This window comes from Bombina bombina, chromosome 2 (genome assembly GCF_027579735.1).
Source record: "Bombina bombina isolate aBomBom1 chromosome 2, aBomBom1.pri, whole genome shotgun sequence".
NCBI classification, from domain to species: domain Eukaryota; kingdom Metazoa; phylum Chordata; class Amphibia; order Anura; family Bombinatoridae; genus Bombina; species Bombina bombina.
The window spans coordinates 366880753-366897550 of NC_069500.1; the positions used below are offsets into that span (position 1 = coordinate 366880753).

Here is a 16798-nt window from a genome sequence, read left to right on the forward strand (position 1 = left end):
AGACATTGGGCTTTGGTTACGCCCACGATGGGCGGGACTTCCTGTATTTGCACGCCACTTAGTAGAGCGCTGTTTTCCTGACAGGATTAGTGCGACATTTAGCTGGGCTACTTGATTATCTGTTCTAGTGCGGCATGTAATATAATTTCATGTACTTCTAGTACAGATACGTTAAGTCCGGTCCAGAATTGTGAGCTGGATTGAGCAGTGTGACTGAACGGATCTATACAGAAAGCAGGGGATCCAGTGTCATTTTGCACGGTAGGAGCACCTCAGCAGATTGCTGTGGTGCAGAGGTTCTTTTATGAAGTCCGTTTTCTAGCCGCTGTGCTTAAGGAAGGAATCTGACAGTTATAGTTCTAATATAGTACTAATATTTATCATTTTTTTTTCTGTTGATTATTTGATAAATTGTATTGAATGATGGATCAAGAGGGTGTGCAATATGTTACATGTGCCTTGTGTCTGAATGCAAATGTGGAACCACCGATCCCTTTCTGTCCTACATGTATTGAATGGACTGTAAGTTTTAGGGATAACATTTTTACTGAGCCAATCTCTTCTCAGGCAGATGTTGTCCAGGAATCTTCTGATGAGGGTCAATTTATGCCGCAACTTTCTCCCCAAGCCTCCCAAAAATTAACGCCCCCACCAGCAGTGCCCTGCCCTTCTGCTCTAGCACCTGCTGGAGTTACTTTAAAAGACATAGCGGCGGTTATGTCTTCTACAATTTCTGATGCGTTGTCTGCTTTTGCTATGCTTCAAGGCAAGCGCAAGAGGAAAGACAAGCATGTTATCAGTGAGGTTTCTGATGCCATGGTAGCAGTCTCAGAGGTACCCTCCCAGGGAACTGAGATGGAGGGTATAGAGGTTTTATCAGATGGCGAGATTTCAGATTCAGAACCTTTGACTGATTCGGAGGTTGTCTCTTTCCGATTTAAACTAGAACACCTCCGTCTGTTACTCAAGGAGGTATTGGTTACCTTAGACGACTGTGATTCCACAGTAATAGTCACTCCTGTGAAGGAGAGTAAATTGGACAAATATTTCAAAGTTACTACTTTCTCAGATGTTTTTACAGTTCCTAAGCGAGCTTCGGAGATTGTTTCTAAGGAATGGGAGAGACCAGGTATTCCCTTCTCTCCGTCTCCTATTTTCAGAAAGATGTTTCCTATAGCTGACACTATCAAGGAAGCTTGGCAAATGGTTCCTAAGATGGAAGAAGCTATTTCCACCTTAGCCAAGCGAACTACTATTCCTATTGAGGCTAGTTGTGCCTTTAAAGACCCCATGGACAAGAAATTGGAGGGTCTACTTAAAAAGATTTATGTTCACCAGGGTCTGCTGTTGCAGCCGGCTGCATGCATTGCTACTGTCACTAGTGCGGCAGCTTATTGGTTTGATGCTCTCTTAAGTCTGAGACTTCTTTGGAGAAGATCCAAGATAGGATTAAAGCTCTGAAGTTAGCCAATGCTTTTATTACGGATGCTTTTCTGCAAATTACTAAATTAGCAGCTAAGAGTTCAGGGTTCTCTCTAGCCCGCAGAGCTTTATGGGTAAAACCTTGGTCTGCGGACGTTTCATCTAAGTCTAAGCTTCTAGCTATTCCTTACAAGGGAAAGACCTTGTTTGGACCTGGCTTGAAGGAAATTATCTCTGACATCACGAGAGGTAAGGGTCATCTCCTTCCTCAGGATAAGAGAAATAAGCAAAAAGGACAACAAAATAATTTTCGTTCCTTTCGCAATTTCAAGGGAAATTCTTTCTCTTCCTCCTCTAGACAGGAAGGAAACTATTTGCAATCTAAGCCCACTTGGAGACCCAACCAGCCTTGGAACAAGGGTAAACAGTCCAAGAAGCCTGCTGCTGACTCCAAAACAGCATGAAGGGCATGCCCCCAATCCGGGGGGCAGACTTTCTTTCTTTGTTCAGGCTTGCGTGCGAGACGTTCAGGATCCCTGGGCTATAGAAATAGTGTCCCAGGGATACAAACTGGAGTTCAAAAAATGTCCTCGAGGAAGATTTCTTCTTTCAAGATTATCTGCAAACCAGATAAAGAGAGGCGTTCTTACATTGTGTAAGAGACCTCTGGTCCCTGGGAGTGATTATTCCCATTCCCGTACAGGAACACGGGCAGGGTTTTTATTCAAATCTGTTTGTAGTTCCCAAGAAGGAGGGAACTTTCAGACCTAGTTTAGACCTCAAGAGTCTGAACAAGTTTCTCAGAGTTCAAGATGGAAACTATTCGTACCATTTCTTCCATTGACTCAGGAGGGTCAATTTATGACGACAGTGGACTTAAAGGATGCATATCTTCATGTTCCTATCCACAGAGATCATCACAAGTTCCTAAGGTTTGCCTTTCTGGACAGATACTTTCAGTTCGTGGCTCTTCCTTTCGGACTGGCCACGGCACTCAGAATTTTCACAAAGGTTCTGGGGTCTCTGCTGGCAGTTTTAAGACCGCGGGGCATTGCAGTGGCACCTTATCTGGACGATATTCTAATCCAGACGCGATCTTGTCAACAAGCAAGGTCCCATACGACATTGTAATATCCTTCCTGAGAACTGTCGGGTGGAAGGTAAATCTGGAAAAAAGTTCCTTAATCTCGAAAGCAAGGGTGACTTTTTCTTTGGAACTGTAATCGATTCTATATCTATGAGGATTTTTCTGACAGAGGTCAGGAAATCAAAGATTCTAGATGCCTGTCGAGCCCTTCAGTCCAATCCTTGGCCGTCAGTGGCCCAGTGCATGGACTGATGGTGGCGGCAATGGACATCATCCCGTTTGCTCGGTTTAACCTCAGACCTCTGCAGTTAAACAAGCTCAGGCTGTGGAATGGAGATTATGCAGACTTGTCTCCTCGAATAACCCTGGAGCAGGAGACAAGGAATTGACTTTAATGGTGGTTGTCTCTGGATCATCTATCCCAGGGAACATGCTTTCACAGACCATCCTGGATGATTGTGACAACAGATGCCAGCCTTCTAGGGTAGGGAGCTGTCTGGGGTCCTCTAAAGGCTTAGGGAGTGTGGACTCCGGTGGAGTCTGTTCTTCCTATAAACATCCTGGAACTGAGAGCGATCTTCAATGCTCTTCTGGCCTGGCCTCAGTTGGCTTCGGCCCAGTTCATCAGATTCCAGACGGACAACATAACGACAGTGGCTTACATCAATCATCAGGGAGGAACGATGACAGAGGTAGCCAAGATAATCCGGTGGGCGGAGGCCCATTCTTGCCATCTGTCAGCAATCCACATCCCAGGGGTGGACAACTGGGAGGCGGACTTTCTGAGCAGGCAGACCTTTCATCCGGGGGTCTCCAACCTGATTCTCAAATGGGGTCGGCCGGAGTTTGATCTCATGGCATCTCGTCAGAATGCCAAGCTCCCGAGATACGGGTCAAGGTCCAGGGATCCTCAGGCGGAACTGATAGATGCTCTAGCAGTTCCTTGGTCCTTCAGCCTAACATATCTTTTTCCCCCGTTTGCTCTTCTTCCTCGGGTCATTGCTTGAATCAAATAGGAGAAGGCATCAGTGATCCTCATTGCTCCTGCGTGGCCTTGCAGGATTTGGTATGCCGATGTGGTGGACATGTCATCCCTGCCACCTTGGAGACTACCATTGAGGAAGGATCTTCTCATTCAAGGACCCTTCCTTCATACAAATCTAATTTCTCTGAATCTGACTGCTTGGAGATAATTTTGTTTATTTTATTCTGTAATTTTAGACTTTTTTATTTTTTGTAATTCTAGATTTATTTATTTTAATTGAATCTTAAGTTTTTGTTTTTTAAGTAAGTTTTTTTTTTTAATTCTAACTTCTTTATTTATGTAATTGGGGTTAATTTAGGGAGTGTTAGGTTATGGGGCTCAGTGATTAAATTAGTTATTTGTGTTGTGGGGGGATGGCGGTTTAGGAGTTAATAGAATAATTAGGTTTATTGCAATGTGGGGGGATGGTAGTTGAGGGGTTATTAGTGTAATTAGGTTTATTGCAATGTGGGGGGTGGCGGTTTAGGGGTTAATAGTGTAATTAGGTTTATTGCGTTGTGGGGGGATGGCGGTTTAGGGGTTAATACATTAAGTAGTTTGTGTTGTGAGGGATGGCGGTTTAGGGGTCAATCACTTTATTAGGTATATTGTGTTGTGGGTGGTTGGCGGTTTAGGAGTTAATAGGTTAATTAGATATTTTGCGATGTGGGGGGACTTGCGACGTGGTACTATGTTAGTTTATGGGAGTAAAATTAGCGGGCGAAGGCTGAAATACACATGTCGTATTTATTTGCGGCGCCGTATATGTGATAGCAATACCGGACTAAAAACTGGCGTCGCCGGCTTTTGCGGGCAATGCCGCATATGTAATCTCGCCCCATTATTTTGAAGTAACAATTTTAACACGTTTGCGTTGTGAGGGATGGCGGTTTAGGGGTCAATCACTTTATTAGGTATATTGTGTTGTGGGGGGATGGCGGTTTAGCGGTTAATACATTAAGTAGTTTGTGTTGTGAGGGATGGCGGTTTAGGGGTCAATCACTTTATTAGGTATATTGTGTTGTGGGTGGTTGGCGGTTTAGGAGTTAATAGGTTAATTAGATATTTTGCTATGTGGGGGGACTTGCAACGTGGTACTATGTTAGTTTATGGGAGTAAAATTAGCGGGCGAAGGCTGAAATATACATGTCGTATTTATTTGCGGCGCCGTATATGTGATAGCAATACCATACTAAAAACTGGCATCGCCGGCTTTTGCGGTCAACGCCGCATATGTAATCTCGCCCTTATTTTGAAGTAACAATTTTAACACATTTCAACTTGGAGCTACCAACTAGAAAATACGAGGAGGAGAGAAGTGGAGCAAGCCTCATAACCGTCACACATGCTTATACGAGATATTGTGGGGCTGCAGCCTCATTATAGCCCTATCTAATAGTCCAGAACTGCCTCAGATGGAAACTGAGGCATCAGCAGCTAGTGGTGCTCCAACCCTCCCCAATCCACTCATTACATAGATTACTACATGGGACTCTGGATACTCATATACAAGTCTGGGAACTTAACTGCGTGAAAATCACATTATATTTGCCAAATGGGAGAGAGTTCTCTTGGTAGATATTCTGGCAGAAGTTTGATATAATGCTATAAAACATACCAAAAAAGATACCGCTGTATAACATTATATAAGTTATACTGTACTATAAAATACTGTTTAGGTGGCATATGGTTCCTCTGAAGATGAAGTGATATAGAGAGATATAGGAAGTCCTCTTCTAATATGCAATATGTAAGTGCAAAACAAAAAGGTGCATACAGGTAAATACTGTTGGGTCCGGGACTTACCCTTAAGGAGCCTAGCCGCCCCCGGAATCTGTATATGCCGTGCAGTACCTCAGACAGGAATTCAAAATAGCCGGGGGACCTTCGTGGTCAAACCGAAATCAGATCGGTGGGCTGTCTGCTCCAAACCAACCGGCAAAGTGGAAAATCTCCAGTAGCGCTTCAGGCTAAACACAGGTGCACTGCGATGTCTGTTTGTGACGTAGCAGGATCTCCGGTAAGGGGGCGGTGCTCTTACTTCACCCGGGTTTCACAACAGGTAATCTTCATATACAAGGGCTTTGAGCTGATCCAAACTGGTGCGGTTAAGCAATCAAAGAAGGATAGGATCCAGCTTTATGCAAATAAAATCCATCTTTATTGGCAAAGTTAAAATGCCAGAAGTGGCTCAGTGAACAGCATACAAAGATAATAAGCAAAAACTGGTGTGTGAACAGAATATTCCTGTATAAATCTGATCAGTTCATGTTTGGTGGGAATGTTCTTATATAGTACATTTATGGATACAGGTGTTTGGAGATTGCTCCTCCCTTGGTCAGTATGCCGGAGGTGTTTGAAATGTACTAGGAAAAAATACTGAATTATAAAACAAATTGTATAATGTACAATATATTCTTAGGAGCTGGACATATAAAGAGGCTTCTTCCCTATTCATCTATTTTTTCTGGACCTATCAAGGGTCATAAAGCTATGGTATTTACCTTAGCCACTTGATTTAAGGCCTTTAATATGTAAGGCATATTACTGCTATTTCCACTAGAGCATTTGTCACTTCTTAGATCTTTTGTAGTGATGCTTCTATAGAATGTTTGTAAGGCAGATACTTGATTTACTTTACATACTTTTTGAAATGTTATCACTTTTGTTGTGTTTTGGCAGAAAAGTTCTGCGGTTGGCAGTGCCTAATAAGTTACATTCCTGCCTTAGCTGTTTTGTAGCCCTTAAAAATGGTGGTCTCATAGACACTTCACTCCTCAGATATAAGATCCCACATTTGATGTGTCACTGGCTCTCATCATCTGATGAAAGAAAACAAAATGTATGCTTACCTAATAAATTAAATTAATTCATGAATGTGAGCGTCCATGAGCCTCACTGATTCTTTTAAACAGTTGGCAGCAGTACTTGTTTTGTACTTCACTTGCCCCCATTTGTCTTTCCTGCTTTTTTGTCTTCCTCCATCTACTTGTCCATATGCATAACTGAGGGATTCAAGGAGAGCATGTGATGTCTCATGGACTCTCACCATCATGATAGAAATTTATCAGGTAAGCATAAATTTAGTTTTTACAATTTTAAATCAATTGCTTGGACGTTTCCTGGATTTGTCATTTTCCCAAATTTTTACTTGGAATATATTGTTGTAACATTGGAGCTTTGAAAATAGTACCTTGTCATTTGCCTAATTATCAAAAATGAGAATATCTGGGCTATAATGAAAACCACCTTTCTTTCTCTTGTTAAGTGTATCCAGTCCACGGATCATCCATTACTTGTGGGATATTCTCCTTCCCAACAGGAAGTTGCAAGAGGATCACCCACAGCAGACCTGCTATATAGCTCCTCCCCTCACTGCCATATCCAGTCATTCTCTTGCAACTCTCAACTAAGATGGAGGTCGTAAGAGGACTGTGGTGTTTTATACTTAGTTTACTTCAATCAAAAGTTTGTTATTTTTAAATGGTACCGGAGTGTACTGTTTATCTCAGGCAGTATTTAGAAGAAGAATCTGCCTGCGATTTCTATGACTAAGTAACTAAGATCCTTTGCTGTTCTCACATATTCTGAGGAGTGAGGTAACTTCAGAAGGGGAATAGCGTGCAGGTTTTCCTGTAATAAGGTATGTGCAGTTAAAATATTTTTCTAGGGATGGAATTTGCTAGAAAATGCTGCTGGTACCGAAGTAATGTAAGTAAAGCCTTAAATGCAGTGATAGCGACTGGTATCAGGCTTATTTATAGAGATACATACTCTTATAAAAGTGTATTTTAAAACGTTTGCTGGCATGTTTAATCGTTTTTTACATATGTTTGGTGATAAAACTTATTGGGGCCTAGTTTTTTTCCACATGGCTGGCTTGAATTTTGCCTAGAAACAGTTCCCTGAGGCTTCCCACTGTTGTAATATGAGTGGGAGGGGCCTATTTTGGCATTTTTTTTGCACAGCAAAAATTACAGACACAGACATCCAGCTTCTTCCTGCATGATGCAGGACTTCTCTGAAGGGCTCAAAAGGCTTCAAAAAGTCGTATTGAGGGAGGTAAAAAGCCACAGTAGAGCTGTGGCAGTTTTTGTGACTGTTTAAAAAACGTTTTTGTCATTTGTTATTCCGTTTTTGGTATTAAGGGGTTAATCATCCATTTGCAAGTGGGTGCAATGCTCTGCTAACTTATTACATTCACTGTAAAAAATTTCGTTAGTGTAACTGCATTTTTTCACTGTTATTTCAAAATTTGGGAAAATTTGTGTTTCTTAAAGGCGCAGTAACGTTTTTTATATTGCTTGTAAACTTGTTTTAAAGTGTTTTCCAAGCTTGCTACTCTCATTGCTAGTCTGTTTAAACATGTCTGACACAGAGGAACCTACTTGTTCATTATGTTTGAAAGCCATGGTGGAGCCCCATAGGAGAATGTGTACTAAATGTATTGATTTCACCTTAAACAGTAAAGATCAGTCTTTATCTATAAAAGAATTATCACCAGAGGGTTCTGTCGAGGGGGAAGTTATGCCGACTAACTCTCCCCACGTGTCAGACCCTTCGCCTCCCGCTCAGGGGACGCACGCTAATATGGCGCCAATTACATCAGGGACGCCCATAGCGATTACCTTGCAGGACATGGCTGCAATCATGAATAATACCCTGTCAGAGGTATTATCTAGATTGCCTGAATTAAGATGCTGTTAGAGCCATGTCTGATACTGCGTCACAGTATGCAGAACATGAGGACGGAGAGCTTCAGTCTGTGGGTGACATCTCTGACTCGGGGAAACCTGATTCAGAGATTTCTAATTTTAAATTTAAGCTTGAGAACCACCGTGTATTGCTTGGGGAGGTATTAGCTGCTCTGAATGACTGTAACACAGTTGCAATTCCAGATAAATTGTGTAGGCTGGATAGATACTATGCGGTGCCGGTGTGTACTGACGTTTTTCCTATACCTAAGAGGCTTACAGAAATTATTAGCAAGGAGTGGGATAGACCCGGTGTGCCCTTTTTCCCCACCTCCTATATTTAGAAAAATGTTTCCAATAGACGCCACTACACGGGATTTATGGCAGACGGTCCCTAAGGTGGAGGGAGCAGTTTCTACTTTAGCAAAGCGTACCACTATCCCGGTTAAGGACAGTTGTGCTTTTTCAGATCCAATGGATAAAAGATTGGAGGGTTACCTTAAGAAAATGTTTATTCAACAAGGTTTTATTTTACAGCCCCTTGCATGCATTGCGCCTGTCACTGCTGCGGCGGCATTCTGGTTTGAGGCCCTGGAAGAGGCCATCCAGACAGCTCCATTGAATGAAATTATTGACAAGCTTAGAACGCTTAAGCTAGCTAACTCATTTGTTTCTGATGCCATTGTTCATTTGACTAAACTAACGGCTAAGAATTCCGGATTCGCCATCCAGGCGCGTAGGGCGCTATGGCTTAAATCCTGGTCAGCTGATGTGACTTCAAAGTCTAAATTACTCAACATTCCTTTCAAGGGGCAAACCTTATTCGGGCCTGGCTTGAAGGAAATTATTGCTGACATTACTGGAGGCAAGGGTCATACCCTTCCTCAGGACAGGGCCAAATCAAAGGCCAAACAGTCTAATTTTTGTGCCTTTCGAAATTTCAAGGCAGGAGCAGCATCAACTTCCTCCGCTTCAAAACAAGAGGGAACTGTTGCTCATTCCAGACAGGCCTGGAAACCTAACCAGTACTGGAACAAGGGCAAGCAGGCCAGAAAGCCTGCTGCTGCCCCCAAGACAGCATGAAGGAACGGCCCCCTATCCGGAAACGGATCTAGTGGGGGGCAGACTTTCTCTCTTCGCCCAGGCGTGGGCAAGAGATGTTCAGGATCCCTGGGCGTTGGAGATCATATCTCAGGGATATCTTCTGGACTTCAAAGCTTCTCCTCCACAAGGGAGATTTCACCTTTCAAGGTTATCAGTAAACCAGATAAAGAAAGAGGCATTCCTAAGCTGTGTGCAAGACCTCCTAGTAATGGGAGTGATCCATCCAGTTCCGCGGACGGAACAAGGACAGGGATTTTATTCAAATCTGTTTGTGGTTCCCAAGAAAGAGGGAACCTTCAGACCAATCTTGGATCTAAAGATCTTAAACAAATTCCTCAGAGTTCCATCATTCAAAATGGAAACTATTCGGACCATCCTACCCATGATCCAAGAGGGTCAGTACATGACCACAGTGGACTTAAAGGATGCCTACCTTCACATACCGATTCACAAAGATCATCATCGGTTCCTAAGGTTTGCCTTTCTAGACAGGCATTACCAATTTGTAGCTCTTCCCTTCGGGTTGGCCACTGCCCCGAGAATTTTTACAAAGGTTCTGGGCTCACTTCTGGCGGTTCTAAGACCGCGAGGCATAGCGGTGGCTCCGTATCTAGACGACATCCTGATACAGGCGTCAAGCTTTCATATTGCCAAATCTCATACAGAGATAGTTCTGGCATTTCTGAGGTCGCATGGGTGGAAAGTGAACGTGGAAAAGAGTTCTCTATCACCACTCACAAGAGTCTCCTTCCTAGGGACTCTTATAGATTCTGTAGAGATGAAAATTTACCTGACTGAGTCCAGGTTATCAAAACTTCTAAATGCTTGCCGTGTCCTTCATTCCATTCCACGCCCGTCAGTGGCTCAGTGCATGGAAGTAATCGGCTTAATGGTAGCGGCAATGGACATAGTGCCATTTGCGCGCTTGCATCTCAGACCGCTGCAATTATGCATGCTAAGTCAGTGGAATGGGGATTACTCAGATTTGTCCCCTCTACTAAATCTGGATCAAGAGACCAGAGATTCTCTTCTCTGGTGGCTTTCTCGGGTCCATCTGTCCAAGGGTATGACCTTTCGCAGGCCAGATTGGACGATTGTAACAACAGATGCCAGCCTTCTAGGTTGGGGCGCAGTCTGGAACTCCCTGAAGGCTCAGGGATCGTGGACTCAGGAGGAGAAACTCCTCCCAATAAATATTCTGGAGTTAAGAGCAATATTCAATGCTCTTCTAGCTTGGCCTCACTGAGGTTCATCAGATTTTAGTCGGACAACATCACGACTGTGGCTTACATCAACCATCAAGGGGGAACCAGGAGTTCCCTAGCGATGTTAGAAGTCTCAAAGATAATTCGCTGGGCAGAGTCTCACTCTTGCCACCTGTCAGCGATCCACATCCCAGGCGTAGAGAACTGGGAGGCGGATTTTCTAAGTCGTCAGACTTTTCATCCTGGGGAGTGGGAACTCCATCCGGAGGCGTTTGCTCAACTGGTCCATCGTTGGGGCAAACCAGAGTTGGATCTCATGGCGTCTCGCCAGAACGCCAAGCTTCCTTGTTACGGATCCAGGTCCAGGGACCCGGGAGCAACGCTGATAGATGCTCTAGCAGCTCCTTGGTTCTTCAACCTGGCCTATGTGTTTCCACCGTTTCCTCTGCTCCCTCAACTGTTTGCCAAAATCAAACAGGAGAGAGCATTGGTGATTCTGATAGCGCCTGCGTGGCCACGCAGGACCTGGTATGCAGACCTAGTGGACATGTCATCTCTTCCACCATGGACTCTGCCTCTGAGGCAGGACCTTCTAATACAAGGTCCTTTCAATCATCCAAATCTAATTTCTCCGAGACTGACTGCATGGAGATTGAACGCTTGATTCTATCAAGGCGTGGCTTCTCCGAGTCAGTCATTGATACCTTAATACAGGCTCGGAAGCCTGTCACCAGGAAAATCTACCATAAGATATGGCGTAAATATCTTTATTGGTGTGAATCCAAGAGTTACTCATGGAGTAAGGTTAGGATTCCTAGGATATTGTCCTTTCTCCAAGAGGGTTTGGACAAAGGCTTATCAGCTAGTTCTTTAAAAGGACAGATCTCTGCTCTGTCTATTCTTTTGCACAAGCGTCTGGCAGAAGTTCCAGACGTCCAGGCATTTTGTCAGGCTTTGGTTAGGATTAAGCCTGTGTTTAAAACTGTTGCTCCCCCGTGGAGCTTAAACTTGGTTCTTAAAGTTCTTCAGGGAGTTCCGTTTGAACCCCTTCATTCCATTGATATTAAACTTTTATCTTGGAAAGTTCTGTTTTTGATGGCTATTTCCTCGGCTCGAAGAGTCTCTGAGTTATCTGCCTTACATTGTGATTCTCCTTATCTGATTTTTCATTCAGACAAGGTAGTTCTGCGTACCAAACCTGGGTTTTTACCTAAGGTGGTTTCTAACAGGAATATCAATCAAGAGATTGTTGTTCCATCATTGTGTCCTAATCCTTCTTCAAAGAAGGAACGTCTTTTGCATAATCTGGACGTAGTCCGTGCCTTGAAGTTTTACTTACAGGCTACTAAAGATCTGCCCTGTTTGTAGTTTACTCTGGACAGAGGAGAGGTCAAAAAGCTTCAACAACCTCTCTCTCCTTTTGGCTTCGGAGCATAATACGCTTAGCCTATGAGACTGCTGGACAGCAGCCCCCTGAAAGGATTACAGCTCATTCTACTAGAGCTGTGGCTTCCACCTGGGCCTTTAAAAATGAGGCCTCTGTTGAACAGATTTGCAAGGCTGCGACTTGGTCTTCGCTTCACACCTTTTCAAAATTTTACAAATTTGATACTTTTGCTTCTTCAGAGGATGTTTTTGGGAGAAAGGTTCTACAGGCAGTGGTTCCTTCCGTTTAAGTTCCTGCCTTGTCCCTCCCATCATCCGTGTACTTTAGCTTTGGTATTGGTATCCCACAAGTAATGGATGATCCGTGGACTGGATACACTTAACAAGAGAAAACATAATTTATGCTTAACTGATAAATTTATTTCTCTTGTAGTGTATCCAGTCCACGGCCCGCCCTGTCCTTTTAAGGCAGGTCTAAATTTTAATTAAACTACAGTCACCACTGCACCCTATGGTTTCTCCTTTCTCGTCTTGTTTCGGTCGAATGACTGGATATGGCAGTGAGGGGAGGAGCTATATAGCAGCTCTGCTGTGGGTGATCCTCTTGCAACTTCCTGTTGGGAAGGAGAATATTCCACAAGTAATGGATGATCCGTGGACTGGATACACTACAAGAGAAATAAATTTATCAGGTAAGCATAAATTATGTTTTTTAGTGCTAAAAACAACTATATATGCAATAGATTTAGATTGTAACCCATAATGTTCATAATGAGAGTGTGTGTAAAGCATTACAAATAGACACATACATATTATATATATGATTCCATGACTGCTTACTGTTAAAAAAAACAAAACAGTATTATTCCCCATATATTGTTAAACAGACATTTTCCCGGCTGAACCAGCATAACTAGGTATTAATCTGTGATATATAATTACTTTATAAACTTGCTGTAATCTTCACAATTATTCTAGCAACCTTTCATGTTTTGTGTTACAGGATGAATGTTACGTCCAAACTCCTGTCTTTGGTTACAGCTAAAGTCATAGCCAAAAAAGGGAACTCTAATCTCAGCAACCAGAGTGAATGGGTGCCTGTTATATGTGAGTACTGAATTAATTGTGTGCACTCTATTTGACTCTGTGTTGTATTATCCTATATGTACCTTATCATGCATTAAACGTCTTTGTATTCTTTCAAAGCATATACACATTAAATCCTTGCTAGCTAAGTTGCCACTTTAAAGGTACAGTCAAGTCCAAATTAAACTTTCATGATACAGATAGATCAGAATTTTAAACAACTTTCCAGTTTACCTCCATTAACAAAATGTGCACAGTCTTTTTATATTTACACTTTGAGTCACCAGCTCCGACTGAGCATGTGCAAGAATTCACAGAATATATGTATATGCATTTGTGATTGGCTAATGGCTGTCACATGACACTGAGGGAGTGGAAATAAACATAACTGAATTTTTTCAGAAAAAAATCTACTACTCATTTGGAGTTTAGACCAAGTGCTATTGCATTGTTTTTTTATCCATGCATTTGTTGTTTATGCAAATCTACTGTCCTTTAACTTCTGTCCTGTTGTGATCTAATTTATAACAACTCATCCTCTTTTTGAGTAGTTTTTTTTAGGAATACTAGAGTCAGAGGAACTGTGATCCATTTTTGGGAGGGGGATCATCAAGTTCATGGATTCACACCTTAAAGCACTCTCAACATAATCTCTCCCCCTTTAATTTTATTATAGGGAATTACATCTTTAGTTTAATGTCCCTTTTTAGTGCAACAGTACTCTTTGGTTTGGTATTTTGGCAGCTATCATTCACTTTGCTTCCTCTTGCTGTAATGTGAGCTCTTATATAGCTACAGTATTGCCGTTTTTGTCTTATTATCTTGACTCTGGCATGTTTTACTCACCATTGATTGACAATCTCAAAAAACAACCTTGTGTTTTTTTAAGGGACATGAAAGTAAAAAAATTTAACTTTTCATAATTCAAATAGAGCAGTGTTTCCGAATTCCAGTCCTGAAGGAACATTAACAGGCCAGATTTAAGTTATTTCCCTGACTGAGTGCAGTTTAGATTGTCACAGCATTTGAGCTACTGACAAGAATGGACATACTAAAACTCTGGCCTATTAGGGTTGCTTGAAGACTGGAATTGTGAAACACTGATATACAGCATTCAATTTTAAGAGGCTTTTCAATTCCACTTATATTATTACATTTTCTTAGTTGCCTTGGTATCTTTTGTTAAAGGGATATTAAACACTAGATACATTTCATGCACCTCCCTCAAATTATGGGTGCCATAATCTTGGAATCTAGTTTTCACTTCGGGTATTTGAAGGAGTTTTGCTGCACATGTACATTATACAAATACATTAGCACTGGAATGCAGAGAAATATTTGGAATTTTGGAAAAGAGTGCTGTAATCCCTTACTTTACTTGGCACATTTATTATGGTTTTGCTTGTCTTTTCCTTATTTTTTTTCCATATAAAATAGTTTTAAGGGTCTGCACCATATGTGCGCCTTCATTTTGATTTCTCTCTTTTCGTTTCAAATATATATATATATATATATATATATATATATATATATATATAAATATATATATATATATAAATAAAATATATATATATATATATATATATATAAATATATATATATATATATATATATATATATATATATATATATATATATATATATATATTTAAAAATACTTAGGACATAGTTCCCTATGTGAAGAACATAGGAATGTAAAATATTTTCATTAATGAATATTGCATAAATATTATTTTACATGTTTTCAGCTACTTGACTGCAAAGGGCTCCAATGCACATATATATATAGCGTGTCTATAAATGTATACATATGTCAGTGTTCTCCCCAGGACCTTTTTAGCGGGTGCACCACCCAGCTAATTTTACTGATCATCCGTCTAATATTTTAGCTGGCATTAAGCTAAAATGAGCGAATATTAAAAATGTTCAATTTGTATTGCACAGATTATCATTAAATACATTAAGGTTAAATTATGCAATTAATTTGAGATTTGGATAGCAGAAAATTATATAACATTAGAAAATATTACACTGCCCTCATCTGGCTTCATAATGCCACACGGCTGTCTGTGGAGAACACTTATGTGTTTATACGTGTATATATGACTGTAAATACATATATACACATATAAATACATATGTACACACACACATACAGTTGTGCTCATAAGTTTACATACCCTGGCAGAATTTATGATTTCTTGGCAATTTTTCAGAGAATATGAATGATAACACAAAAACTTTTCTTTCACTCATGGTTAGTGTTTGGCTGAAGCCATTTATTATCAATTAACTGTGTTTACTCTTTTTAAATCATAATGACAACAGAAACTACCCAAATGACCCTGATCAAAAGTTTACATACCTCCGTGATTTTGGCCTGATAACATGCACACAAGTTGACACAAAGGGGTTTGAATGGCTATTAAAGGTAACCATCCTCACCTGTGATCTGTTTTCTTGTAATTAGTGTGTGTGTGTATAAAAGGTCAATGAGTTTCTGGACTCCTGACAGACCCTTGCTTCTTTCATCCAGTGCTGCACTGACGTTTCTGGATTCTGAGTCATGGGGAAAGCAAAAGAATTGTCAAAGGATCTGCAGGAAAAGGTAGTTGAACTGTATAAAACAGGAAAGGGATATAAAAAGATATCCAAGGAATTGAGAATGCAAATCAGCAGTGTTCAAACTCTAATCATGAAGTGGAAAATGAGGGGTTCTGTTGAAACCAAACCACGGTCAGGTAGACCAACTAAAATTTCAGCCACAACTGCCATGAAAATTGTTCGGGATGCAAAGACAAACCCACAAAAAACTTCAGGTGAAATACAGGACATGTGGTGTGGCTGTTTCAAGATGCACAATAAGGAGGCACTTGAAGAAAGATAGGCTGCATGGTCGAGTCGCCAGAAGAAAGCCATTACTACGCAAATTCCACAAAGTATTCCACTTACAATACGCCAAACAGCACAGAGACAAGCTTCACACCTTCTGGCATAAAGTCATTTGGAGTGATGAGACCAAAATTGAGTTTGTTGGACACAACCATAAAAGCTACATTTGGAGAGGAGTCAACAAGGCCTATGATGAAAGGTACACCATTCCTACTGTGAAACACGGAGGTGGATCGTTGATGTTTTGGGGATGTGTGAGCTACAAAGGCACAGGAAATTTGGTCAGAATTGATGGCAAGATGAGTGCAGTATGTTATCAAACAGAACGCCTCATTTTCCACTTCTTGATTAAAGTTTGAACACTGCTGATTTGCATTCTCAATTCCTTGGATATCTTTTTATATCGCTTTCCTGTTTTATACAGTTCAACTACCTTTTTCCCACAGATCCTTTGACAATTCTTTTTCTTTCCCCATGACTCAGAATCCAGAAACGTCAGTGCAGCACTGGATGAAAAATACAAGGGTCTGTCAGGAGTCCAGAAACTCATTGACCTTTTATACACACACACTAATTACAAGCAAACAGATCACAGGTGAGGATGGTTACCTTTTAATAGCCATTCAAACCACTTTGTGTCAACTTGTGTGCATGTTATCAGGCCAAAATCACCAGGGTATGGAAACTTTTGAACAGGGTCATTTGGGTAGTTTCTGTTGTCATTATGATTTAAAAAGAGTAAACACAGTTGATTGATAATAAATGGCTTCAGCCAAACACTAACCATGAGTGAAAGAAAAGTTTTTGTGTTATCATTCATATTCTCTGAAAAATGGCCAAGAAATCATAAATTCTGCCAGGGTATGTAAACTTATGAGCACAACTGTATGTATAAAAA

General features: G+C 41.2%; 1 protein-coding gene across 1 annotated transcript in view; it reads left to right on the forward strand.

The window, feature by feature from the left end:
* Positions 1–16798, forward strand: part of TCTN2 (tectonic family member 2) — a 168821-nt gene that overhangs the window by 104162 nt on the left and 47861 nt on the right. Inside the window, exon 14 of the mRNA XM_053701818.1 lies at positions 12926–13029. Coding sequence (XP_053557793.1) covers positions 12926–13029 — 104 coding nt within the window. The remainder of the gene's footprint in view (positions 1–12925; positions 13030–16798) is intronic.